Raw genomic sequence first — 27,799 nt, 5'->3', positions numbered from 1 at the left:
GGTCACGTCTCCCGTGAGCCTCGCTCCGCTGTCTTTTCAGAGGCTCACCAAGAGCCTGCGACCAGAGTCCCACACCGCGCAGACCGTGCGCTCTTCCGCCCTCCCTGCGCTGCCAGCCTCGCCCATGTCTCAGTACGCCCCCAGCTCGGACTTCAAGACGGCTTTGGACAGCAGTCCCGAGGCCAACACTGAAGATGACAAGACCGAAGAGGACGTGCCCATGCCCAAGAACTACCTGTGGCTCACCATCGTCTCGTGTTTTTGCCCCGCGTACCCCATCAACATCGTGGCTTTCGTCTTCTCCATCATGGTGAGTGAGTTAGGACCAGCAGCGGCCAGGGAGGAGTCATGGGTGCCATTGCAGCCCTCCTGGGGACCCAGTGCGCGCCCCAGGTTTTTGTCCTCCGCACCACTCCTCACCTTTCTCCGGCCCTCGGAACCCTCCCCTCACCCAAATGGGGCCTCCTCTGCGTTCTTTGTGGTGCTCACCCTGAACAAGCTTCCCCCAGGCCGGCTTTCCACATCCTTCCAGCACCCAGGGTGCACTCTCTCTCCAACCCGGGCAAGTTCTGCCGTGGACTTTGCGGCTTCTCTCCCTCCCTCCTCCGACATTTCTGGGCTCTTGTCGGGCTCTTCTCAGCCCGCTTCTCTAGAACCTCAAAGCGCGCCACTTAGGCAGGCAACCATGCGTTGTATTCCCTGAGCACCCTGGCGCTCCAGTTCTCCAGGGCTCTGGACCAGCTCTTTTAGCAATAGTCTTTTCTCCTTTGCAGCGGGCTGGGCGCCGCCTCGGTCACTCTCTGAGAATCCCCAAGCGATTCCCAACGCCCTCTCCTTGACCCCAGGCTCGAGGCTTTGGTGCGCCCTCTCTGGGGCAACAGCGCCTTCTCGCTTCTTCCTTCGCCAGCGCCCTCTCGGTGGCTCTCCCCGGCACTCCCTTGGCCCATCTTTCCAGCGCGCCCGTTCTCTCTCCAGGAGTTACTTGGGTGCGCGCTCGCTTTTCTATTAATTTCTACCCCAGCACAGCGTCATTCTCCCTCATTTGCTGCGCACGGGCCCTGTCCCCGCCTGTCTTGGCGCACCAAGGGCTCCCGGACATTTCTCCACCCCTCTGTCCTGCGCCCAGGTCGCTCCCAGGAATGCATTGGGGACTCCGAGCTCCCTGCAGCTCCGCGCCCCTTTGCACGCCGGCCTCCGGAACTGCGCGCCTCTCTCCAGTACAGTATTGACAGTGGGGTGCTTGGAGTACTCCCTTCTGGAGCTCGCCTCCGCGGCCCTACTCAGCCCGGGCAGACACTCCCAAGCGAACCCCATTGGAAGGGCGATGAGCACCCGCGAGGTCCTCCTCACTTTATTGACTGGAGCAGCTGGCCAGGGGGTGGCGGCGGGGTGAGGTTCCGACCGGCACTGTCCCGGGACAACCCTAGCAATGAACTCCCTCCCACACTGGCCCACCTCCTCGCGGCTGGGCAACGGAACTCCCCAGCCCCAGACGAAGAGTCCAAATTCAGCTCAAAGACAATCGAGAGCCTCTGCCTCCCCTCTGCCCCATTCAAGTCCACCCACACTTGCCCATGGGTGGCACCACATTCGCTTCATGGGTACCCACAGAGGCCTCATGTGCACTGGCAACTTGCTTTATCCCAAACCCTATTTGTAGGATATAAGCATCAACCACCAAGCGTCCAGCCGGTGGAATTCTACTGCCGGGGCTCAAACCTCAGTTCCATCAGTTGCTAGCTCTAAGATTGGAAATCACTGCCTCTCTCTTAACCTCAGCCGGTTTGTCTGTAAAGTGCCGTTTTTTGAGGGGTTGTTGTATTAATGAGATAATAATTGCAGAAACGCATCAAACAGTGCTCAGCAAGGCATTATTAAATCAAACATCACTCCCTGCGGCCTTCTTTGACCATGGTTTAAATTCAGCATCCTCCCCCCCAGCTCTCTGCACCACTCCCTGCTGCTTTCTGCCCAAAGCACTTCTCTCCATTTGATACATTATTTTCCTTATGAACATGTGTACTCTCTCTGTCTCCCTCCTTAGAATATAAGCTCTGTGAGGGAAGGGATATTTGTTGTGTTGTTTGTTGCTGTTTTTTCACCTGGAATAGATTCTGCATGTATGAAAGAATGAAGGTGTTAATGGATCAGGTTGTCTGCATTTCCCCCATCACGAGGAGGGCCCGGAAGCCACCTTATCAGGTTCCTTAGAACCCCAGCCAGTTTCCTCCCTTCCTTCCTCTCCCAGGATATCCATATCCATCTTGGGGTGTTTTTGTAGTGAAGCTGAGGAGGATCAGCAGCCAAATTTTCCAGCCAGCAGTGGGCTCTGACTGGGTTGGTGCCCACACACTATCCTGGTTTACTATGAATCAGTGCCAATTCACTGCTTCCCCAGTGCCAAAAAGAAAACTACCTGCAAAGCCTCTCCACCCCCCCCCACCCCCTCCTACCCCACCCCCCCCTCCCCACCCCCCCCACCCCCCCCACCCCCGCTAGCCCCACACTGATCTGAGATGAACTAACACTCCAGCTGGTAGGGACAGACTGAATACTAATGATGCCACTAGGTGTGTCCTGGGAGACATTTGTATATGCTTTGAATAGAGACCTCTTTTTTCTGACCCTCTCACCCCCATTCCCTCCTCCAAGTCTTTTTAAAAATCGTTTTATAGCAAGAGACCATTCTATCACCAGAACACAAAACCTGAAGTCCAAAGGTTGACTCTGAGCAAGTTTCATACCCTGTCAAAGTCTTGGTGTCATCTAGAAAGTGGGAATGTGCGAGTTTTTAAGTTGAGCGAACCTGTTGTAAAGATGAATGAAAATACAGCTCCTAATGCCCACGCCCACACTGTGCTAGATACTGCAGGAATTGTCAGACAGGTGGATAGATTGGGAGCCTGGAAACATCATATGTCACATACGAAAACAAACAGAACATGAAGGAAGTGAAACCCAAAGTCTAAACAGAGCTTCCTACACCCTCCCCATTGCACTCCCTCTAAAGGTACTGGTGGAGGGGTTTTCCCATGGACACAGTGCAGAGCTGGGCTTGACAACTTTCCTGGTAAAGATTCCAAAGCCCAAAGAACCAAGAGGAAGAGGAAGGCTGTGCAGGAGGAAGGGAGCTGGCCCACTCTGCCAGGAGTATGCTCTCCTTAGGCTGTCTTGTGATGGTAAATCCTGGCTCTTTTCAAATCTCACTTTTCTGTAATCTGTGAGAGATGTAGACACACTATGGCCCATGGAGGTGTTCGGAAATCTGGGGGAGTGTCTGTGGTGTCTCATTGATTTGGGGCACTCGTGGCATTTGCCATAAAGGACTAACAGTACTAATGCCCGGCAATGCTGGAGACTATCCCTCCAACAAAGAATTGCCCTACCCCAAACATCAATAGTACCCCAATATCAAGAAATACTGTAATATCAATATCAAGTAATTCCAACTGACAGACACATAGATGTATGGAAAATATTGACAAGGCTCAAAATAACTAGTTCCCAGAACTGTGAAAAGAGCCAACAATCTCAAAACAATCAATAGCTTTATGACAAAGTTGGAGTAGGTACTGGGAGTAATAAAACTCCTTTGAAAAATACATATTAGGGAAGAGTGTTCTTCAAGCTGTGGGTGTCTGTGATCTCTGCACCAGCCCAGTCCTGGGGGGGGTGAGGCCCAGCATACCACGTGCATCATGGCTTGTTGCATTGGAAGTTTGGTGAGTAGAGCCCATTGCCCATGGCCGGAACACAGAAGTCTTTGCTTCTCCTACGTTTTGAATGCCTATTTGTTGAAAGTATACACTGTGTAATCAGTTTCAGGGACATGTATCTGCAGAATTACCCCCCAGACTGGACCACTGCTAGCCCATGCTGCACATGCCTATGAATTTGAAAGTGGCATCCATTCTCCATACAGATACAGCCAGCCTCTACCAGGGCATGCAGCTTGAAAATGGAGCCTGGGCTAGGTTTCAGGCCTCATTCATGTGCTCCCAGGTTATCAGGGTGCATCCCTGATTACCTCTGGTTATTGCAAGTGAAAAGAACCTCATGGTTTCTATATGGCTTTTCACCCTGGAGAAAGAATGTTTGCTTGTGCAACACATGTTTACTGAGCACCTACTGTGTGCCAGACTCTATTCCAGGCACTGGTCTACTTCTTTACCTCTGTAACAGAGTTAATAAGACCAGTGAGTTCTCTGCCCTCTGGATCTGGAAGAAGAAGGGTTCCAAGCATGTTATAGAGTGTTGGAAAATTTAGCTTGAGTTCATCATCTGTTGGTTGTATAGCTGGAGTTTGCTACCTGACTGCAGTTGAGTCCATATTGTGCCTCCACTCTTGATAACATTATTTAAAAAAATCATTTGCACAGTTGAACTAATTTGGTCACTCTTAGTGTGGATACGAAATAGCCAGTGACTTTTGATTTGGTGAATTACAAGACTTCTTTCATCAGAACTTCTTCTCACCTATAAAACCTGTCTAGAGAGCAATCATTGAAGTTTAACTGCTTTCCTACTATTTGCTATGTTTTTGTTTTCATGCAACTGTCTCAATCGTTCTGAGGCTTGGTTTTTCAACTCTGTAAAGTGAGGGTTGTCATCGTACCTACTCAAGTGCTGGTGTGGGATTCAATGGTAAAAGTTAAATGTTTAGATGTCATTGCCTAGAACACAGCTAGAACTCAATCGTATTTATAATGATGATGATGATGGAGGAGGAGGAGGAGGAGGAGGAGGCGGAGGGAGAAGAGGGGAGAATATTTTAGAGATACAAACCATCGTCTTTTCCAGTAGCAATTTTTCTTTTTATGGAGTATTGAATATACCTGTTTTTCTCCATTCCCTTCTGAAACTACCAAAAATGATAGTTAGTGAATTTAAAAGGAAAAATTTCCAGAACCAAATGTATGCATTTCCAATTAAAAGGGTCCCTCAATACCCAATTAAATGAATGAAACAGATGTGCCTCAAAGCACATCATAGTGAAATTTCAGATATTTAGCATAAAATTTCTCTCCAATCCTACAAACTTTAAGAAGTAGCATACCACATGTGGACTCATAATGGCTTTAGAATACTCATCAGTTATGCTGAAAGCTAAATAGTAGGAAAGAGTGACTTAAAATCCTAAAGGAAAATTATTACCAACTTTGATTCTACACCCATCCAAACAAACAAACAAAAATTATCTGCCATACACCTTTTCCCAGAAAGCTATGGGAGGATGTGCTCCCAAAACCAAGGGAGTAAGTCAAGAAAAAGACATAAGATCCAGAAAAATTAATCTAACACGTAAAAGAGATAAAGAGAAATCCTCAAAACCAGGCAACAGGTCTCATAAACCCACAGAAAATGCATTAGATAACAAATGGTTGATCTGAAGCCATTGTCAAAAATCCATTCCCTGGTCGTGGGCTGGTGCAGTAAGCCACAGCCCTGCCCCAGGCCTGACCACACCTGCTGTAAGATGACAAGGTCTGTGGTCAAAAAGAAAATAAATACCTGAGGGATAAAAGACAAACCAAACTGGGTGTTCTTCCATCTAACCCAGGCTGCTCATCCATCAGATCTATGTTTTAAGTGGACTTCAATTAGGTTTAGAAGGGGGATTTTTTTTTCCAGCAACGAGGGTAGAACTTGGAAATAACAAGTTTTGGTCAAGCAGCTGACCCCAGTGGCTTAATACCATTCACAAATTGGAGCTCTAGATATTGTCATTCATTGGTCTCTCCATGTGACTTCTCTCAACCCTTGCTAGCTCTTCCCACATGATTGTCAGCTAAGAAATGGGCTATTGGTATTATAGATCCCTATGAGTTATTTCTTATAAATTCCTGTACTTGAAGCTCTGAACAGCAATAAGATGGTCCCATATGACAAAAACCATACCTGCTGGTTGTCACTGCTGGAAAGCTCTGTTCTAGATTTTACAGATAAACATGTCACCCAAGCAGCCTTCGCCATGTTGCCTACTTTAAAAACTTTCCCCCCTATGTAGCAAAGGTTGGTCACTGACATTTAGTACTTGGGAATCTAGAATTTAAACTGCCGTTGGAATCTTTCCATCCTACACTATTGGGGGTACAGGCTACATCTAATGCAAGATGTTAATATTTGTGTTCCTATCAGAGAAAATACATTTTAAATGTCATTTTAATTTACTGATAAAATGCTATAATGGTTTTGTCAAAACATAACATGGGAGATATGGATAAATCAAGATCAGTCACTATTGAATGGTCGCTGAAGCTGGATTATGGGGATATGGGGATTCATTACATTATTCATTCTATTTTTTTTATATGTTTGAAGGTTTCCATAATAAAAAGAAAAAAATAAGTCTAGCCAGAATTTCCCTCCCAAAGTCATTAAACATTGCCCAGATAACAAAATAGCAGCTATTAAATGAGCTGGCAAAACATGTCATGGTTGAGGTGGACTTTGTAATTAATTAAAGAGCAAACTATTTCTGGCTTAAAATGCATGAATTTTAATGATGACTTTGGAGGGAACCTTCAAATAATTATGAATGGGAGCCCAGGTAGGAAGACTCACATCCTAGAGCAGTGCTTCTCAAACTTTAAACACTTGAAGATCTTTTAAAATTGCAGAGTTCACTCCTCTTTCAAAGCTCAGCTGGAAAATCTCCTCCTCCATGAAGCCTTCCTTGACTGTCCTGTTTGCCACACCCTAGATCAGGCATCCCCAAACGATGGGCCCACAGGCTGCATGCGGCCTCCTGAGGCCATTTATCCGGCTCCTGCCACACTTCTGCAAAGGGCACCTCTTTCATTGGTGGTCATGTACTGAAGTACTGTATGTGGTGGCCCTCTAACGGTCTGAGGGACAGTGAACTGGCCCCCTGTGTAAAAAGTTTGGGGACCCCTGCAGATTATACCCCATTATACTCTGCACAGATTTCTCTTGGAGCTCTTTAATAATTTTCTTCCATTGTTAGCCTCAGTGCCTAGCACAATGCCAGGCACATGGACAGTAAGTATGTAACAAATGTTTGATCAGTGAATGAATGAATGGATGGCTACAGGGACCTAAGTTTGCTCCTACTTTTAACTGAGACTTTCCTTCCTTTCCCACCTGTGTTTTGCAGTTCTGCTAAAACTGTGAGACACTATCCAGCGGACCCCGGCTCATGCCAGGGTCCCTGAGAGGTTGACCAAGGCTTAGTTCCCAAGGGTAATTTTCCTGTCTGGCCTGGAGCTCACCAACATCCTCACTCACAGACCAATGGGTCCACATTGAGAAACTGGTTTTATTCTTAACTGGCTAGTCCAGGGCATGACACTCTTCAATTCAAAGCCACTCATCAAGAAGTGTGATGCATCAGAACATATCTGAAAACCCCTAGCTCTGCAAGTTCAAGAATGAAGCCAGACTTTCCAAAACCATGCTTCTCAGACAACTCTTTCTGCCTGATGTTAGCAAGTTTTTACCAAACATGGGGTAGAGAATAAGGGGATGAAATTGAGAAGTCAAATTCTATGTAAAAGTAAACTGTTTGCTTTCCTTTGGGGTTTCTTGAAGCCATTGGCCAACCAGCTGTGCCTTGGGGCTCTTCACGGGAACAGTAAAGCATGGGGTATTTACTAATAAGCATGTTGCCCAGATCCTTTGATTGACCCTAAGGCAAATAACCAAAGAATACACTTCGTGAATTATTGTTCTTAATGATTCATTGGTTCTCACAGTTAATGAGTTGAGTCATTGTTGATAAGAGGAATATTGCAAGATGTTCCATCCTAACAGGCTAGCCTTATAGACGCCTCTCTCCCCTTTTCTTCCATCGTAAATGTTTTTAATGGGTCTCTCGAGCCAGATTTTGCTGTCCTTCCTCCCTCATTCTCTTTTATCTGTAGGTAAAATTCTGGAATTTGTCTTTGTTTCTTTTACCCTTTATATCATATCTCCTATTCCCCAAAGTGAAGGAGACTTCTTATATTTAATTCTCTCTACTGATAACTTCATTTGTTCTTTGTTCCAGTGGGTGGTAAACTCATTAGTCAACAGAGCCAAATATCAACAGTACAACGATTGAAATTTCTTTTGAGAGTCAAATTTTTTAAACTTAAATTGTATAGTTAGGTACATTCCTTATCGAGGTAGCGCCCGCACGTGGAATTTTGTGGAAGAGCCACACTCAAGGGGCCAAAGAGCCGCATGTGGCTCACAAACCACAATTTGCCAACCAGGGTTCTAGACAATTTTGATAGTGGGACACTGGCATTATCGTCATTATTTACATTCGCCTGTGTCTTTACTTCTCAAAGCACTTTCATATGGACACAGCAGCACTAGTTCCTCGCAAAACCCCAGCAAGCTATGCAAGAAAGCTGTTCTCCCTTTTATCCATGAGAAAATGAGGCTTGGACAGGTGACACTAGGGGACAAATTACACATTGACAGTCCCCCCATGGAGTTTATAGTCCACCCTCTTGGAGCATTATAATCAGACCACTATGCCTTGCCTTTTGATAGGAACACAGCTTTGATGTTCTGAAAGTTTTCTCTTTTAATAGACCTGCCCCATTGATATAAGAAGCCTCATCTAATACTCTCAATCAAGCCTGGCAGATTTCCTCTCTGGCTTTTTGGCTTTAATGATAGACAAGCATAAAGACAATTCTTATTGTGTCCTTGAAGATATTTATGCAGAGAGACAGTCCAGAAGCCCAAGAAGGAGACTGACAAGCATGAATGAATAAATGCTGATGACAAGGAAATTGTCCCTTGTGATCTATAAGCCCAGCCTGTGAATTCTTAGCACTACCATGAGGCACAGAAATTAAGAGCAAGCAACATCTAAATAGATCCCAAAGCCACCTGAAAGCTCAGTCGTTATTACTAAACATTTACCAAGTACCCACATCCATCACACTATTTTGAGGAAGCCTTCTATGTAGGAGTTTGGGAAGTAAGACACTATTCATCTACATAATGAGTTCCTTACACCTGGACAAAAGTATCTCAGACTGTGTTCAGGCATTGATGTAAGCTTACACAGGTGTGTGAGTATGTGGGCATGTGTGTCTGTGTGTAACAGGAAGAGAAACAGAGGCAGAAATAGAGAGGCCGAGAGGACAGACACACACATACACACACACACACACACACACACACACACACACACACACACACAAAACCTCACTGACCTCCCACTGGCTTCATATGCACTGGAGATAATGGGATGGCAAAGATGGAGATGACTTTGAAAAAGAGAATAAATGCAGAAAAGGAAACGCATTATAAAATCAGGATTTCAGTATTGACAGCTCAACAGATCAAAATATTGGCATATTGACAATAGCAAACAAAATTTCTTTTAAAATACCAAAAATAAACCTAGGGACATGAAAGATCTATACAAAGAAAGCTTCACCAAGATATTAAAATGTTTTAAAAATTAACTAAATGGAGAGACAGTACATAGTTGTGAATTACAACATGAGTTAAACATGAAGCAGGGCACCTCGCCCAGAGTAACTGCTTCATTCATATTTGTTGTTCTGAATCCACTGGAAATGAGACACAGGACACCAACAGATGAGCTCTTTATAGAGTGTGGCTTCAGATCTCCAGCCAAAGGATTCATTCTCCCCCCAAATTGGGCATACTGAGCCAAACCTCCATGGACAGCATAGGATAGCCTTCCCAGCTTGTTGAATGAGACTGGCCCCAGCTCTCTAGTAAGTTACATTCAAGTGCAGGCAGCATACACAGGCTAGCACATAAGATCATTTCAGAGCTATAAGCACGTGAAAAGAGTAAACGGGGAAACATGAGAGAGAACTAGCGGAAGCAGGTGGTGGAGAAGAGATTCGACTTTAAAAACTGTGATTGGCAAAGGATGGAGGATAAGAACAAGCCAGCCCATGGGAAGATCTGGACAGAGCCTGGGCATGCAAAGGCCCTGGGGTAGAATAAGCTTGGTGTGTTCCAACGATATATGCTATGACATCTATGTCATCTACTTAAAATGGATTTAACCGCCCGAGGAAGGAATCCCAGAACAGGCCACAAAATAGAAAGTGGGGGCTGTTACCAGTGGAATGTTCACACAGGAGCTCTTAAGGACCATTACTTTCGCCTTGGCCTCAAGCCATCCTGCCACCACATTTAGCACAAATTCTTGGTTTACTTTTACTTTAACCCTCATTCCAAACTAGAACAATTTACTCAAAGCGGATGTGGTCACTGGAGATGTGGGACCTATTTTTGTCTGGGCCCCAGTGTCCCTAGGCATTAATGATCTGTGAGTGTACATGGGACTTCCATCAATAACCAATAGCCTGGGGCTTTGATGGTTCTCATCCCTTCCCGCTAAGTCAACTCCTTGCAAAATGCCTTTCTGTATTTCTAGGAGGTATTTCTCACGTGCTCACACACAAGTCTAATCTGCTAACTGTTAACACCTGCAGGGCCTGGCTGCTGCTTCCAATAGGCATTGGGGTAACCCAGGGTGCTTCTACGCCCGGCCACTGTCTTTTGCCAGACCCCACCAACTTCTCTGGGCTCCACCATAGGTCCATTGGGGCCCTCAAGGTGCAAAGCTCTGTTGCTGGGTCTTGCTTTAAAAAAATTAAAATAAATGAACAGTGTAGAACTCAGTAATTTTTAGTATATTCACAAGTACACCACTATTTAATTATAGTAAGTTTTCATCACCCTAAAAGAAACCTCATACCCAGTAACAGTCACTCCCCATCCTCTCATCCCCCCCAGCCCCTGGCAACTCCCAATCTACTTTGTGTCCCTATGCATTTACCTATTCTGGACATTTCACATAAAAGGAATCACATAGTATGTGATCTCTCATGTTTCTCTTCTTTCACTTAGCATAATGTTTCAAGGTGCAGCCATGCCGTACTAAGTATCAGCCCTTCATTCCTTTTTAAGGCTAAGTAATATTCCATTGTATGGATAGAGCACATTTTGCTTTTTCATTCATTTGTTGATGGACACTTAGGTTGATTCCTTTTTTTTTTTTTTTTTTTTGTGGCTATTATAAGTAACACTGCTATGAACATTCATGGACAAGTTTCTGTGTGAACATGCATTTTCAATTTTCCCAGGTATATACCAAGGAGTAGAATTGTTAGGACATATGGTAATTCTATGTTTAACATTTTGAGGAACTATTTCCAAAGCGGCTATGCCACTTTACACTTCCACCAGCAGTGAATGAGGGCTCCAATTTCTCCACGCCCTCCATAACACTTGTCCTAGGCTGCCATCCCAGCGAGCGTCTTGCTGTGGTTTCCCATTTCCATCTCCGTAATGACTAAGGACATTAAACATCCTTCCATGTGCTTATTGGCCATTAGTTTATCTTGTTTGCAGAAATGTCTATGCAGATTATTTGCCCACTTTTAATTGAGTTGCTTGTCTTTTTCTTGTTGAGTTGTAAAAGCTTTACATATTCTGGATACAAGATCCTTATTAGATACGTAACTCGCAAATATTTCCTCCCGTTTAGTGGGTGGTCTGGGCCCTGGTTCTTTCACCGCTTTGTGAACGTCAGAGGGGTCTCTCTAGGTGGTGCAGAGCTTTTAGTGAAACAACAACTTCCTTTTTGCTTGTAGCCTCCAACATGAACACCGGGCTGGCAACAGATTCCAAGGCAGGCGTTACATTGGGTTTCATGTGCTTTCAATACAAAGTCTTTCAATACAAAAATCTTTCCCACGTCCAGACCTCTGCACTTGCTGACCTCTCGGGCTTAGCATCCTGTTCCCCATTCTTTGCTAGCCTGGCTCCTTCTCATGTCTTTGGGTGTCAGCTGACCCGTCCCCACCCTAGTGAGAGCTTCCTTACTCCACCCCTTCTTGCCTAAATAATATCCTGCAACCATCTTGTTTATTTGCATGTTTATTGATTTATTTTCCATCTTCACCAGAATGTAAGTAAGCTCCACGAGGGCTGGCAGGAGTGCCTGGCAGAGAGTTGGTGTTTGATAAATAGTTTTTGAATGAATGAGTGAATGAATGAATGAATGGCTGTCTATCTAGGACAGTGGTTCTCAATTCTTTCTCAACCTGGGATCAGATTCAAAAAAATGCTGACGCTTGAGCCCCATCCCCAGAGACCCTGATTCAATTGGTCTGGGATGAGGCCAGGCACAAGAATGTCTTTAAGCCCCACCAGGTAGTTCTAAGGTGCAGCCGGGGCTGGAAACCACTGGCACAGGGTGATATTAAAAGCATAACTTTGGAGAGTTTCATCTCGGGTCTGCACCTGGCAGCCACACCCATAGGTAATACTTTCTCATCCAATGTCATGTGGAATGCAGCAAGAGTTCTGCTGAGAAGGCCGGGGGGAAAGGACGAAGCACCTTCCATATTTTTCTGGTTCAGGACAGTGGAACAGCTTTACTAGTTGGTGTAAAGTATTGAAAATTCCTAGTGCACAAACCCACTGGTGTGCAACTCCAGTTGAAAATCTATGGGGTTCCCTTGGGTCTCTCCTTCTTGGAAATGTGGATGCCAGGAGTAGCCTGGACCTTCTGACAGGCAGCCAGGAGTCTTGGCCACACAGCCTCATGACACAGCCTTGCTGCTCACACTGCAGCCTTCTTGAGGTGGGACACAGAAACAGTCATACTCGTTTCTGGCTCCTGACCAGCTTTCCTTCAGTGGCTGTTTCAGTATCGTCTGTCCGTCTGGGGAAGGGATATATAAATGAGCCTGAAATAACCAGACGTAGTGATCATGACAGCATTAGTATTTACTACTGGAGAAAGAAGCTTGCCCACTTTTCTGTCAAAATGTGATCTTTGCTAGCTCGAGGCAGCTGACCGAGACCTGGAAGCTCTAATTATGGGCTTTGCAATGACTATGACATGTCTCCAGTGTCAGCCCTGGCCCAGGGAAAAGGGAGAAGATACCTCTGGGGACTCTTGAATGCCTTAGGAAATGTGTGATGACAGCTCATTTGACTGGCACTATGAGAGAGGTTCATTTGCCTCACAGAAGAGAACAAAAACTGGAAAGGAACTAAAGTCCTTCTTTTTAGCATGCTTTGCATGGCGAACAGAGACAGGAACTTGCCATCTAACACCTTAACATAACGGTGGCTATGCAGTCCCATTCCTAGGACTCCATCCTCAGGAGGGGCTCAGATGTGTGCAAAAACGTCTGAATAAGGATGTCTGCCACAGCCTTATACGTAATTGCCACAAACTATAAATAATAAATGTCTATTGTGAGGGGTGACCACTGAAGTGACTACTACAAAGACATGAAAAAGATCGCGATAACTACATTTGCAGCTTGTCTGGAAGTTAGAAACTATTTGAAAACAAAAAGTGATCCCCACCCCCAAAATGGGACATGACAAATTAAGGTTTTCTCCTAGAATGCAAGGATGATGCAACATAGGGCAGTCTGTCGATAGAGCTCATTATTTTAAATCATAACTGGAGAAAGGAAACAGGAATGCAACAGGCCTGGAGGCACTGGCTTGGAACGCACCCACCCTATATTAAAGTGGAAAAAAGCAAGTTTCAGAACAAATTCTAGTAGGATACTACTCATATTTTTGGAATAAAGAGAAAAAGAACATGAACACAAAACTCTGAGTGTGTATATATAGAAACACACACACACACATTTTACCAAACTAGCTATGTGACTTTGGGGCAAAACACTTTTAACTTCTCTGTGCCTCAACTTTCCATCAGTACAATGGAAACAGTAAAGTATCTGCCTCACAGGGTTGTTGTGAGGACTAATGAGATAATCCTTGAAAAGGATGTAACACGGTGCCTGGCACATAATAAATGCTCAGTAAGTGTCATCGTTATCATTATTAGTTTGTCAAAGAGGTCTTCAGAGGCTGATACATTCAGGGGGAAAAAACTTACTTAAAAAGAAATGCAAAAGCATCCAGCTTCAAAACAACCAGCTAGCCCAATAAAAAGCACAACATAAGTATTTTAAAGGAAACGAATGCAAAATTCCCCAAGGTTACCAAGTTTGATGTTAGTCTGCTAAAGATAAAAATAAAGAAAAGAAAAAAGAAAAACAGTATCTTTTTCAAAAGATTACAATACCCACGAAAGAAGCCACTTGTATTTAATCACAAAAGGCAGGAATGAACTTGTCTTTGCCAAGACTTATGGGAAATACTCAGTTTTAGTATTGGAGGGTTGCAGGCTAGACAGACTGGCCCTGTTATTCCTGGTTTATCTCAGGGTGCAAATTGCTGTTTCTTTCTCCTACTGCGACCCACCATGTGCTTAGTCATAAGGAAAGCAAGAGAAAGTGTCAATTTCTCTTTCATATTGTCTGTAGGAAGAAAAAGTCTGGAAGTAAATGCACCAAGCTGTTAACAATGGCTATCTCTGGGAAACAGAATTAGCAGAAGAGCTGACTAGTTACTGTATATGTTTCTGTAGGGCTTGAATGCTTTACATGTGCACAAATCACACTGGTAATTTGTAAAAAAAAAAATTAATGAGATCATATAAATTTTAAGTATCTAAGCCATCCGCTTTCTTTCTAGTTCTTCCATAGCAGATGGGATAGTTTGCTTTATAAGCTAGTCAGGAAAAAAAAATACATACACACACACACACACACACACACACACACACTGTGCATTTTCTCTAAAACCCATTTCCACCACTTCAATCTGTATTATCTACTAGTAGGTGATTACACTTGGGAGAGGAAAAGAATTGCAGCCAAAGAACTGGGGAAGGGGAGGTCAGGCACGATTTGCCCATGAATTGCAGCCAAATCCACCTTAGGCAGGTGAGCAGCTGACATGCAGCAAACAACTCAAATGGCCCAGGGACCCCGAATCTAACCTGTGCTCACGGGCAGAGCCCACTATAGACATGGCACAGACTGGCTGTTCTTCCCACTTCTGTTTGCACTGCTGCAGAGAACACGAAACCGGTTTTTCATCCAAACAGCCAGGAGTTGACAGTATTTGGGGACAGAGTGGGTTTAACAGTTTTTCCTCTAGTCACAGTGACACAAGTGCTTTGCCATGAATAATCTCAGAACTGGGTTTTCCAAGGTAACATGAGAGCATATGATCAGTTTAGGAGAGTCTGAGTCTACATAATTTTAAACTGGATTATGGGCTCATAATTTGGAGTTCTGAGATTCTATGCACCAACTTTGTGAAATGTCAAAAACAAAGGGGACTCAAACTTGGGTCCCCAAAGATTCTGCTCCATGAGCAGCAGAGTCAGGTCACCTATGATTCTGATAAGTAGCCCAGATGATTCTGCTGCACCGCAAGGATCCCACATTTTTGAGGAAGAACAAGACAGGCAGTGGCAATTCACAATAAAAGCTGACATTTATTGAGCATATGCTATGTGCTGGGCCAATGCTAACCATTCTGCATGCATTAATTCATTGGTCCATCCAATGTGAAGAAGGTACTATTACTATTGTCCCCAATTCACAGATGAGGACACTGGGGCTTAGGAAGCTTGATCACTTGCTTGAATTCTCACAGCTAATAAGACACAGGTTTTGAACTCAGATCTCTCTGAGTTTGGAGCCCAGGCTCTGTACACATTTCCTTGGGACAAATCTTAAGGTGGTGAGCATCATGACTTTAAAGGACATTATTAAGGATTGTTGCCACAGGTTTTCAATCCTGAGAAGCTGTTACTGTGGCAACAACACAGGTATCCATCCATACATGAATGGATACACAATATGCAGTATATACATACAATAAAGTATCATTCACCTTAAAAGGGAAGGAAATTCTGACAAATCCTACAATATGGATGGACCCTGAGGACGTGATGCTAAGTGAATGAGCCAGTCACAAAAGAAAAATATTGTAGTATTCCACTTACATGAGGAATTTAGAGCTGTCAATTTTACAGAGACAGAAAGTAGCAGGGTGGTTACAGGGACTCAGGGAGGGGAGAATGGGAAGTTAGTGTTCAGTGGGGACAGAGTTCGAGTTTGAAATGATGGATGATGGTGATGGATGCATAACAGTGTGAATGTACTTAATGCCACTGAATTGTACACTCAGAGTTAAAAATGATACATTTTGTGTTATGTGTATTTCCTCACAATTAAAAAAAAAAAAGAACTAAGCCTGACTGGTGGTGGCACAGTAGATAGAATGTCCCGGGGTCCTGGGATGCTGAGGACCCCGATTCAAAATCTAGTCACTAGCTAGAGTATGGGCTCATCTGGCTTAAAAGCAGGCTCATCAGCCTGAGTGTGGGGTCACCAGCTTGAGCCCAAGGTCCCTGGCTTGAGCAACAGGTCACTTGCCTTGGCAGGTCACCCCATTTCCCCCTATCAAGGCACATATGAGAAGCAATGAATGAACAACTAAAGTGCCACAACTATGAGTTGATGCTTCTCATCTTTCCCCCACCCCTTCCTGTTACTCTTTCCAAAAAAAAACAACAACAAAAAAACAAAACTAATGTCTGGTCCCCACACCATCTAAATCAGAATCTTCCCAGGACAGGGCCCAGCTAACTGTATTAAAATAATAATAATAATAGTAATAACAACAACCAGGTGTTTCTAATGAGCACCCTGGGTTGAAAACCCCAGAATTCAGGACTCAAGACATCCAAAATGCACCACAGCGGCAGTCCCTGATGTCACTGCAGGCTCTGGCTCTCCCATCCCCACAATAGGACTGAAAGCAAGTCCTCTTCACTGCTGAAACTCCTGGCCTGTTGCTAAGGTGGCCTGGATCCAAGAATTAATGGAAGGTTCCAGAAGCAGAAAGCTCTGTGGTATACTGGGTGTTTCTCTGGCTTGTAATTGACTGCATGTGCCTAATGCCCCCCCATCAATAGTCCAGGAAGAGGAGTGATTATTACTCCAGTGCTGTGATTTCAAGATGAAGACGAAAAATTCCCACTGAAATCTACAATTCACAGCACTGATGGAGTCCCTCTGTCCGGTTTTTGGGTTGCAGCACAACTTCAAGGGGATTCTCAGCAGTGGGAGTTATGACAGAGGCTCATTATAAGAGAAGAATGGCATCTGGCCTTCAGCTCAGCAGCAAGCCTTCTCTGAGCACCTCCATTATGCCTGGCATTGGGCTAGATTCTCGGGTCCTTATTGAATTCACATTCTGCAGGGAAACAGACACACTCATTCAGCCAGTATTTCTTGTGCTCCTACAACAGGGGTCGGGAACCTTTTTGGCTGAGAGAGCCATGAACGCCACATATTTTAAAATGTAATTCCGTGAAAGCCATACAACGACCTGTGTACATTACGCCCATTATCCAATAAAAATTTGGTGTTGTCCTGGAGGATAGCTGTGATTGGCTCCAGTCACCCACAACCATGAACATGAGCGGTAGGAAATGAATGGACTGTAATACATGAGAATGTTTTATATTTTTAACATTATTATTTTTTTATTAAAGATTTGTCTGCGAGCCAGATGCAACCATCAAAAGAGCCACATCTGGCTTGCGAGCCATGGGTTCCTGACCCCTGTCCTACGATGTACCAGGCACTGTTCAAAGTATTAGAAACAAGGGCAATATTTAAAATATTGAACAAGTTCGGCAGGAGCACAGAATCAGAAAGGATGTTCCACTGGGCCCAGCAGTAACCCTTAAATTGCTGGACCGCAGCAAGGTCTTGGGGAACTCAAAAGAGGGCCAGGATGGCTGGGACACTGGGAGGGGTAGCTGTTATTTACCAGCCAGTACAGAAATATTTCAATATTTTAACATCCAGGAAAGTCGTATGAGGAGGCACCAGGTAAATGACAGCTCACCTTGGGCATAGAGGTGAACAGTTCAGCCAAAGTCCCTGACCTCATGGACCAACCTTCTCTGCAGGAGTAGGAGAACTTTCTCCATCATGAGCCAAATAAATATTTTGGCCTTGCAGGCCTTAAGGTCTCTGTCCCAGCTACCCACCTTTGTTATTGTAACACAAAAGCAGCCACAGACAATAGTAAACCAATGAGTATGGCTGTGTGCCAATAAAACTTTATTTATAAAACAGCAGGATGAACGTGACCCATGGGCCATAGTTTGCAAATCCCTGTTCTAGTGAATGAGACAATATACCCCATTCCTCTCACATATTTATCAAGCATCTTCTCCATGACAAATATTGCTCTGGACACTGCCGAACAAGGTAATGGTCCCTGCCCACATAGCACTTACACTCTAATGGGAGAGGCAAAACCAATCAATCTAATATGCTAGTGTAAATACTAAGACGGATGTAATCAGGAAATACAGAAAGGGAAGTTAACATAGCCTGGGAGATCAGGAAAGGCTTCCTGGAGGAGGTGATTGTGTGTTACGTGCTCAAATCAGCCTGAGAAGCACATCTTTGCCTGTGTGTTGTCTGTTATCACTCACTCTTCCCTTGTGTCCCCCAGTCTCTGAACAGCTACAACAATGGAGACGTTGAAGGATCCAGGCGGCTTGGGAGGAATGCCAAGTGGGTGGCCATCGCCTCCATCATTATTGGCCTTCTCATCATCGGTATTTCTTGTGTAGTTCACTTCTCACGGAAGTAAGTAGGCTTTTTTGAATCCCTCCAAATGTGAAATGCCTGTTCTTGAATGCTCATAAGAATCTGTTAGGAGAGGTCAGATTAATTTTCTAGTAAACAACACTCCTAAGCAAAAGCATTTCCACTTTTTATTCACTGTGGTTACATGGGCCATGCAGGTTTGTGAAGGGTCTCATGCTATCTGAAGTGCCATTATATTGTAGCTGCTCTATTTAAAATAGAACTCAAGGCCCTGGCCGGTTGGCTCAGTGGTAGACTGTCGGCCTGGCGTGCGGGGGACCCGGGTTCGATTCCCGGCCGGGGCACATAGGAGAGGCGCCCATTTGCTTCTCTACCCCCCCTCCTTCCTCTCTGTCTCTCTCTTCCCCTCCCACAGCCGAGGCTCCTTTGGAGCAAGGATGGCCCGGGCGCTGGGGATGGCTCCTTGGCCTCTGCCCCAGGTGCTAGAGTGGCTCTGGTCGCGGCAGGGTGACGCCCCGGAGGGGCAGAGCATCACCCCTGGTGGGCGTGCCGGGTGGATCCCGGTCGGGCTAATGCGGGAGTCTGTATGACTGTCTCTCCCCGTTTCCAGCTTCAGAAAAATACAAAAAAAAAAAATAGAACTCAACAAGCTCAACAAACTCTTCCTATAAAGGGCCAGATAGTAAATACTTTAGGATTGAAGGTCACATGATCTCTGTCACCATCTCAGTCACTACTACTTAACTCTGCCATTTGGGCACAAATGCTGCCACAGACAATATGTGAGTGAATGGGCACAGTTGTGTTCAATAAAACTTTATTTACCAAAATAGGTCGTTGGCCTGTGGACCATAGTTTTCTAAGCTCTGATCTAGAATATCCAGGAAAGTGGCCTCCCCAGGCTATGACAGGGGAGAGGAAGACCAGAGAATCTCACATGGGTTTTCACTGCTTGGCCCTGGAGTGACAACTGTCACTGAGGCTCATAATTTTCTGACTGAAACGAATCCCACAGTTCCACCTACGTGTAAGAGGTGGGAACCGTGGGAGAGGAAATGGGATATTTAGGATTATTACTTACTCTGCCTTGCCATCTGATCTGCTAAATGGTTTCCTGTATGGTTTTGCGCCCAACTAGCCTAACCGTTCTCAAAGGCCAAAAGGGTCAGCACATGGTCTTGGCATTGCCAACGTGCTCTCACCATGTAAGGAGAGGGATGCTGTGGATGTTTCTCTCTGGGTTTGGACAAATTTATTCTGATTTCTCCAACCAGCTGAGATGGGCCCCAGCAGCTGGAATCAATGACATTTTCCATCAGGTTTGATGGAGGGTAAGGTCATGTGATAGACAACCAAGACTGAGAAATGAGAGGCCCAGGTCCCTCTCTGTCCCGTCCAGCTCCTGGAGAGGGAGATAAGAACTCTGAGAGGTCCATTAGCTCCTCTGCTAGAGCGGCACAGTCCCTCCCCCACCATGTCCCACAAGCTGGAAGGTCAGCTTCTTCGGCTTTGTTTCAGGAAGTGGTCAACAGGTGAGAGAGGGAGAACAGGGACACCCATTAGCCTGCCAGGTCAGCCAACCCAACCCTGGCAACTGAGAGCATCGTGGATGTCGCAGTAGGTCAACTTCCTGTCGGACAAGCCAGATCCAGGCACAGTCAGGGGCAACTGGATAGAGAAGGAGATGTCAAAACAGGAAGTGTCACAAAGCAAGGAAGAGAGGGCTTTGGCCAAAGAAGGGATCAAAGGACACTGAGAGACCAAAGCAATCTCAAGGTTTCTTGCCTGCAAGGTGGCAAATGGACGATGCTGGTCTACAAAGGAGAAGACAGCTGGAGAATAGATGTGACCATCCCAGGCTCTAAGGAAGGGGTAACGCACTTGTGAGTGAGAGAGCCTGGGGCTGCAGAGTGCAGGGTTAGCAGTGCAGTCTGCCATCAGACTTCCTGGGGGCAAGTCCCCCTCTGCCACTTACTTACTGTGAGACCTCCAGCGACCTGTCTGATGTTCCTCAACCTCAGTTTCTTCCTCTGTATAATGGGAATTACAGTAGTATCCATTTAATACAGCTATTGTGGAGAAGAATTAGATGACCCCAGGAAATGGGGTCATCTAATAGCTCAGTGTCTGTTCTTTAGCTGATGCACCAAAAAGAATGCGAACCATTTATTAATCCTATTACTACTATAGTCATCATCGTGACTGGGAGGGGTCCTGAGAATTTAAGATGCCACTAAATAGAGTGCAAGGCTTTGAACTCATGAGCCAAACTCAAGGGATGGTGTTCCAATGGAGCAAGGTCAAGTGTTGGCCAAACTCCTGGGAACTTCTGAAAATACACCCTGCCCCAATCTGCGTTTGAGCTAAGTACGTTATAATAATAGCAGCTGACACAGACATAGAGCTTATACCAGGGACTGCTCAGGGCCCTTACATGAATTGATCCTCGCTGGCTCCTCACAGCAACACTCTGGGTACTACTAGCTCTATGTCACAGATGAGAAAACTGAGGCTCAGAAAAGTAAAGACATCAAAGATGTGCCTGATGTCTCACAGCTAGTTAGTGGAAATGGCAGGGCTCAAACCTAAAATATCTTGGCACTGGAAACTGTTCTTTACCACAATACCACACAGCCTTTAAGCCAACATGAGCCTTCTTGCACACTCTATAACAGAAGCTGACAGATGGCGCTCGCCTTGTGGCTACCTCCAGAATTGATTTATATGGGGGTGGTATGGTGAGGTTTCAACATACAAAACAACACAGTGATGAGTCAGAGCCAAGGGTAACAAAAGACTTCAGGAGTTAGGCAGGGAACATACATGAATGAAGCAGCCTGGTTGTGAGACAATAGGGAGTGGTGGAGACTGTGGCAAATTAGCACAATTTGAAGGGAACCACCATCACTCAGCTCCAGCTAATTGTTACCACCTAGAATGCAGACTCCATGGGGTCCATTTTTCAAAAGACATTGGCAAGCTGGGCTTTCATTTCAAATTCCCTGACTTTTAGATCCCTATGACCAATTCACCTTGCTTAACTACATGGTGCAGGGAAAACAAAAACAAGACAAAAAAACAAAACATACCAAAACCACATCAGCAGCCAGAAGATGATCTACTTTGCAATATCCTGTAGATAATTTGGCTTTCAAAGATCAGTCTGCTCATTAGACACCGTCCAAGAAGTTTTACAAGGTTCCCAGAAGTTTTCATATATGGGGACTTCCTCCATTCTTAACATAAACATGTCTATCTGGAGACAAAGCATTGATGTGCATGTTTGTGACTGAGGTTTTGTTAGTGGCCCAAAAATTGGTGAAGGTGTCCCTCCTTCCTAAGAGGTAGTGTTCACACTGGCAGGAGCATGGAATTCAGCACCAGTTTTACCAGGATTCAAATCCTCACTCTGCCACACAAACCACCCTAGCAAGTTACTAAACTCTCTGTGCCTCAGTTTCCCTATCTAAAAACTGAGGCTCAAATTACTTCCCTATCTGTAGGATCAGGTTCCTTTCAATAGATACTTTTCCCTCCATGTTATCCAGGAATGCAAAAATGTCTCCCAGAATTAGAATCCATGGAGAAACTCAAATTTAAAGGCTTGCTGTGTGTATGTGTAGGGCGCGCACGCGCGCGCGCTCGTGTGTGTGTGTGTGTGTGTGTGTGTGTGTGTGTGTGTGTGTATGTAAGAGACAGCAAAAGAACTAGAGCATTAGGACCAGTTCTTTCGTTAAGACCAACAGCAAGGCCAATTTCTCAGTCATCCTTTGAAATAAAATTTCCCAGCCATAGGAGGCATTGGACAGCAACACAGAATTACAAAGCGGAGGTTCCCAGACTTCGGGCTGTGTAGGAGTCACCTGGGGAGAGGGAGTGGGTTAGGAGAAGCTGACATCCAAGCCCCACTTCAATGGATTCCCACTCGCTCTGTCAGAAGTGAGGCCCAAGAATCTGCGTTTTCCAGCTCCCCGCTCCCACCCCGGAAGCCAGATAAAGGTGGTGGGCACAACAGTCCTTGCCAAACCCTGGCCGACTCCCACCCTCCCAAATGCAGACAGAACAAGGCACTCACTGTTGCCAGCCATTAACGGGGTGGTCAGTTTTTATTACATCTGCAAACTCATCATCCTAATGTGTTATATCTAACTCCGAGCCAAGGAGGGGAATCAAGTTACTGCCTAGGAGATGTAGCCACAGGAAGGCTCTTTTGTAACAATCTGAACAGGCAGCAAAGACTTCCACCAAGGTGCGGGGAAAATCTGACTTCATAGCTAACCTCAAATGTGTGAGTTTTCTGAGTGTCATTTTTAAAACTGACATAAGCTATTGCCTTGTTTAAAATTATGAAGTCCTGCCTTTAAAAATAATTCTTTATCCATATCAACAAAACTGTAACCGATCTTGAAATCCATGCCATTTTAAAAGTACTTTTTATCCTTATTGAGAAAACTGTAACCAATCTCTTCTCTCACAAATGATCAAAATCCCAGCTAGTTCATTTTCTTAGAATAGATTCAGGTCAGGATCATCTTTAACTAAACTCAGAAAAATTCATTCATCTGAATTTTACAGGGTATCTCTGTATGCCACGTAATGTTTGTGGAGCAAAGAAAGACAGTTTTGTGACATCAGGTCCATAGCACTTGGAATCCTGAATTTAAATATTCAACAGTTTTTGATAGAATGCTGTGCCAACATTAGACAACCAGGAACACCCCCACCATGCATTAAAAATACTCATCATAAAAAACAAACTCATCATTCTTAGCCATCAGACCTCCACGTTCCAAGTATCTAAATGGAATCAGAAACTTGCAGTGTCTCAAAGTCAGAAAATCCCTGCTCCCAGATTGCTAGGAAAAGTGGAGAGATGAATCACACAGAGGAGAAACATTTAAATACTGCAGAAATCCATTTATCAATCCCAATGGATTCAAGTCCCCAGCCACAATCAACATGTATGTCATCAGGCTTTGACTATTCTACTGGTGCAGATTCAACCAAGGGTAGGTCATTCTAGTCTGTTTCTCAAAGCCTGAGAGCCGCGTGACAGATGCAGCTGGGAGGCTTGGGGAAATGCAGATTGCTGGGCCCTGATCAAGGCACTGAGTAGCCCTGAAATCTACATGATCACAAGCACACCATTCCTAAACAATAATTCTAAGTATTCTAAAGTTGTAGGGTCCCTGTTCTAGGGCTTTGTGCGTAAGGGAGAACATTCTTGCCTGGGTGGACACATGCCACACAACAAGACACTTTGTCATTCCTTAAGGTACCTCATGGAAGCTTCCCATACTCCCTGGAAAGTTTACACACCTCCCAAGTTTCCTCTTCCTTCTCTCCTCATGGTCAGGGTCATGTTCATGTATCTGGTGCTCAGGGGAATTCAGTGGAACTACCCTAGCAGCAAAACCAGTTAACCATGACAAAGCTTGGGAGTGAGTGAGACACGTGTTGTCTACCAGAGATGACAGAAGACATTCGGTGGAGCTTCAGTTTACTCAAGGGTTAGGTTACGATGTTAGGGCACAAGGTGAGCTTTGAGTATAATCCAGCTCCAGGCGTAACAGTTGCTTTTTCTTTCTTTTGGAGCAACATGAATAGCTGATTTGCCGTAAATTAAATCTATAGAATGCAACCCCACGGAACTTACTTCTCTGGTGGTATCTTACTTCCTACAGGTATCTAAAAGAGCCAGGCACCCCCCCACTGTGTATTTAAAATGCTTGTCATTCTTAGAAATAAGAGCCTGCATGTGCCAAGGTTTCCATTAAGGAAGAACTTGACTTCTAAGTGAGGGAAAGGGTCCCAGAACTGGCACAGGATTAGCAGAGATTAACCCATTCTGCACTGGTAAAGCTTCTCTGTCTTATCAACAGACTGGCCTGAGTCCTTTCCTAATTGCATTAGCGTTGCAAGTAAGCAGACATATCAAAGTAGACACGAAGTTGGCCCTTTTTTGCAAAAACACAAAAGCAAAGTAATCCTTTTTCCTATATTATTGGCTGGAGTAAGGCTTTCTGTGAATTGCTTTGCACAGATGTGTCTTCAGAGAATTTCTGTGATTCCATGATGAAAAATGGGGTATGTTAACTATATATTTCCAGAAAGTCAGAGGGGCCTTTCTTTGATGGTTTAGGCAAAACGAGGGAAAGACAAGTCATACTGAAGTCATCACCAACAACGGAAACATTTTTGCATTAAAAAGGATGTGGGGGTGGGGGTGGCACTGGGGAGCCACGGACAAAGAAACCAGAATAAACATGAAAAAGATGTTCAACCTCACCGGTAACCAGGGAAACACAAGCTCAGGCAACAATGAAGTACTATATATTTCTTTGGTCTGCCAGATTGAAGCAATTAAAAAGATGGATAATATCAAGGTTGGAAAGAGTGTGAAGAATTAGATACTCAGCTGTTGGTGGAAGAGTAAATTGGAACAGACTTTGGGAGGTCAACTTGGATGTTATCTATTAAACTTTAAAACCCAGGTGCTCTCCCACACAGCAATTCTACTTCTCAGTATCCACGCTAGATACAGGTGCACAAAAAGGCATGTAAAATAATCGTTCTTTTCCCTTAGCTTCACAATACAACCGCCTGGGGAGCTTTAAAAAAAATACCAATGCCCAGAGCCCACGCTGGACCAATTCTCTTAGAATCTCCAGTGATAGGGCCAGACATTGGTAGGTGTTCAGGTTCTCCAGACAATTCTAAAGCGCAGCAGGGTGAGAACCAAGGCTGTTCACTGCAGCTGTTTGAAATAGCAGAAACCTTGGAACAGCCTAAATGTCCATCAGTGGGAAAATGGTTGGTCTGCAGTGGTTTTGTAGGATGAAATACACGCTATGCTTCAAACATGGAAATCTCTCCCTTACTCGGCTGGAGTAGGCCCCACCTGATCTCTTCCTCAGCACTCTCCCCTCACTCCTCCACTTCAGTGACACTGAATTGCCCTCTCTTCATTGAGCAACACACATACATTCCTGTCACAGGGCCTTTGCACTTGCCAGTCCCTCTGCCTAGGATCTTCTTCCTCCTGAATCTCCATGGCTCATTCCCATTTTTCCTTTGGATGCTTGCTCATCTGTAACCTTAGCAGAGAGGGTACCCCTGACCAACTTTGCTAAAACAGCACCCACTGTCCACCCTTCTTCCCTCTGTGCTCTTATCCAACTTTCCTTTCTTCTTAGTATCACCCCCCCCTCAGAAATTATATATATGTATGTTTATTTAGGTTTACAATATCATTTCCTCTATATCTACATATTTATTATGAACTTGTAAGTTATATCAATGCACAATTTTATATATAATGACATATAACATATAGTGATATAATTCTGTATAACATATATAATCACATTTATGTATTAAAATATATAATTATATACATATATTTATTAAATGAGAGAAGGGAAGGCAGAGACAGACTCCTGCAAGCGCCCCCGACCAGGATCCACCTAGTAAGCCCCTAAGGGGGATGCTCTGCCCATCTGGGTGTTGCTCTGGTAGCTCTGCAATGGAGCTATTTTAAGTGCCTGAGGGTAAGGCCACAGAGCCATCCTCAGTGCAGGGGCCAACTTGCAGGAACCATCAAGCCATGGCTATAGGAGGGGAAGATAGAGAAAGAGAGAGATGGGGAATGGGGTAGAGAAACAGATGGTCATTTCTCCTGTGTGCCCTGACCAGGAATTGAACCCAGGACATCCATACAGCAGGCCAACACTCTACCACTGAGCCAACTGGCCAGGGCCTATAATCACATATATATATATATATATATATTTTTTTTTTTTTTTTTTTTTTGCATTTTTCTGAAGCTGGAAACAGGGAGAGACAGTCAGACAGACTCCCGCATGCGCCCGACCGGGATCCACCCGGCACGCCCACCATGGGGCGACGCTCTGCCCACCAGGGGGCGATGCTCTGCCCATCCTGGGCGTCGCCATGTTGCGACCAGAGCCACTCTAGCGCCTGAGGCAGCGGCCACAGAGCCATCCCCAGCGCCTGGGCCATCTTTACTCCAATGGAGCCTTGGCTGCGGGAGGGGAAGAGAGAGACAGAGAGGAAGGCGCGGCGGAGGGGTGGAGAAGCAAATGGGCGCTTCTCCTGTGTGCCCTGGCCGGGAATCAAACCCGGGTCCTCCGCACGCTAGGCCGACGCTCTACCGCTGAGCCAACCGGCCAGGGCCACATATATTTTTTATGGTCTGTTTCCTCCTCCTAGAATGAAAACTCCAAGAACATTTCCATTTCTGTTACTGCCCATAATAATGGAACATAATACTTCAGGGTGCTTCCTCTGAAGCTAGACTGTTGGGGTTCAAATCCAGGTCCTGCCTCTAAGTAGCCCTTTAAGCCAGTCTGTGCCTCAGTTCTCTCATCTGTAAAATGGGGATAAAACAGCACCTATCTCACAGGGCCATGGAGATTAAACTGTGTCCAACACAGTGCCTGGCACATGGTTCTCACTGTAACTGCTGGGTGGTGGTATCATCCCAGTGCCTGAGCAGGGCCTGGCATGTAAACATCTATTGGAAAAATGAATAAGTTATACACGCAGACACACAGATCTAGCATGGTCCTGTTTATGTCAACACACCTGCAAGATGAATTTCTAAGTGCATATTTGTGGATTTAAGTGCAGAGGGAAAAAAAATGCCTCGGAGAAGGACGCCAAATACTACCAGCACTACTAACTCGTACGGGGAAGGAGATTCAGAAGTGCTCACAGGCATTTTGCTGCATCTAGATCATTTACGGTTCTTTTTTATCCGCATGTGCCATGTAAAAAATGAAATGTGTTTCCAAACACAATCTGTTTCTCCAAAGTGCTTAGACTCAAAGTGAGGCCCTTCTGCGCCTCCACACCTGTGCTTGTTTAAATCAAAAGTAATCGCTACCAGAAAGGAAGCCCTGGGCCAGAAGGTGGGTCCGGCTGTCTGTCTCCTTCCTCACTCTGTCTGTTTGCGCCACACAGATCCTGAGCGGCTGGCCGGTGGCCCTCGCGCGGAGGTTGGACCTCATCCACACACATCCCAAAGGAGCTTCTGAGGAATGGATCCTTGACTTCCGACGGCGAGATCTTTTCCTTCAGGACTCTCCAGAGGCAGGTCCCTGGCAAATGAACTTTTCAAAAAAGAAAAAGTCCAAAATGTAGGAAAACCGAGCAGCCCAGCCAGATCAGCCAGAGTCATTGATTTAAAGAAAGAAAAGAAAAACATCAAGTCTGACTGTTCCCGTTTAGCAAAAGCCATTGTGTCCGTTCCCCTTCTGCAGAGACAAGCCTCAGGAAATCTCATTACTTGTGGG

The 27,799-nt window shown here is 45.1% G+C and overlaps 1 protein-coding gene across 2 annotated transcripts; it reads left to right on the top strand.

Annotated features, from left to right (window-relative positions):
- On the top strand, window positions 1-27,708 carry TMEM233 (transmembrane protein 233). 2 transcript variants are annotated; one of them, XM_066370800.1, is made up of 3 exons: window positions 1-310; window positions 18,385-18,521; window positions 27,468-27,708. In XM_066370800.1, the coding sequence occupies exons 1-3, from the start codon at window positions 125-127 to the stop codon at window positions 27,472-27,474; spliced, it is 330 nt and encodes a 109-aa protein (XP_066226897.1). In that variant the 5' UTR covers window positions 1-124; the 3' UTR covers window positions 27,475-27,708. The 2 variants fall into 2 exon arrangements, with proteins under 2 accessions (XP_066226897.1, XP_066226896.1); XM_066370799.1 differs by lacking the exon at window positions 18,385-18,521.
- Window positions 27,709-27,799: the final 91 nt, after the last annotated feature.

This window comes from Saccopteryx leptura, chromosome 2 (genome assembly GCF_036850995.1).
Source record: "Saccopteryx leptura isolate mSacLep1 chromosome 2, mSacLep1_pri_phased_curated, whole genome shotgun sequence".
Lineage (NCBI taxonomy): Eukaryota > Metazoa > Chordata > Mammalia > Chiroptera > Emballonuridae > Saccopteryx > Saccopteryx leptura.
This window is presented reverse-complemented; position numbering and strand designations above follow the sequence as displayed.

Bases quoted from the DNA above. Each gene is read 5' to 3' on its own strand.
- TMEM233 (XM_066370799.1), top strand. From the start codon at position 125: ATGTCTCAGTACGCCCCCAGCTCGGACTTCAAGACGGCTTTGGACAGC. The intron at 311-27,467 runs GTGAGTGAGTTA...TGCGCCACACAG, and splicing joins CTTTCGTCTTCTCCATCATG to ATCCTGAGCGGCTGGCCGGT.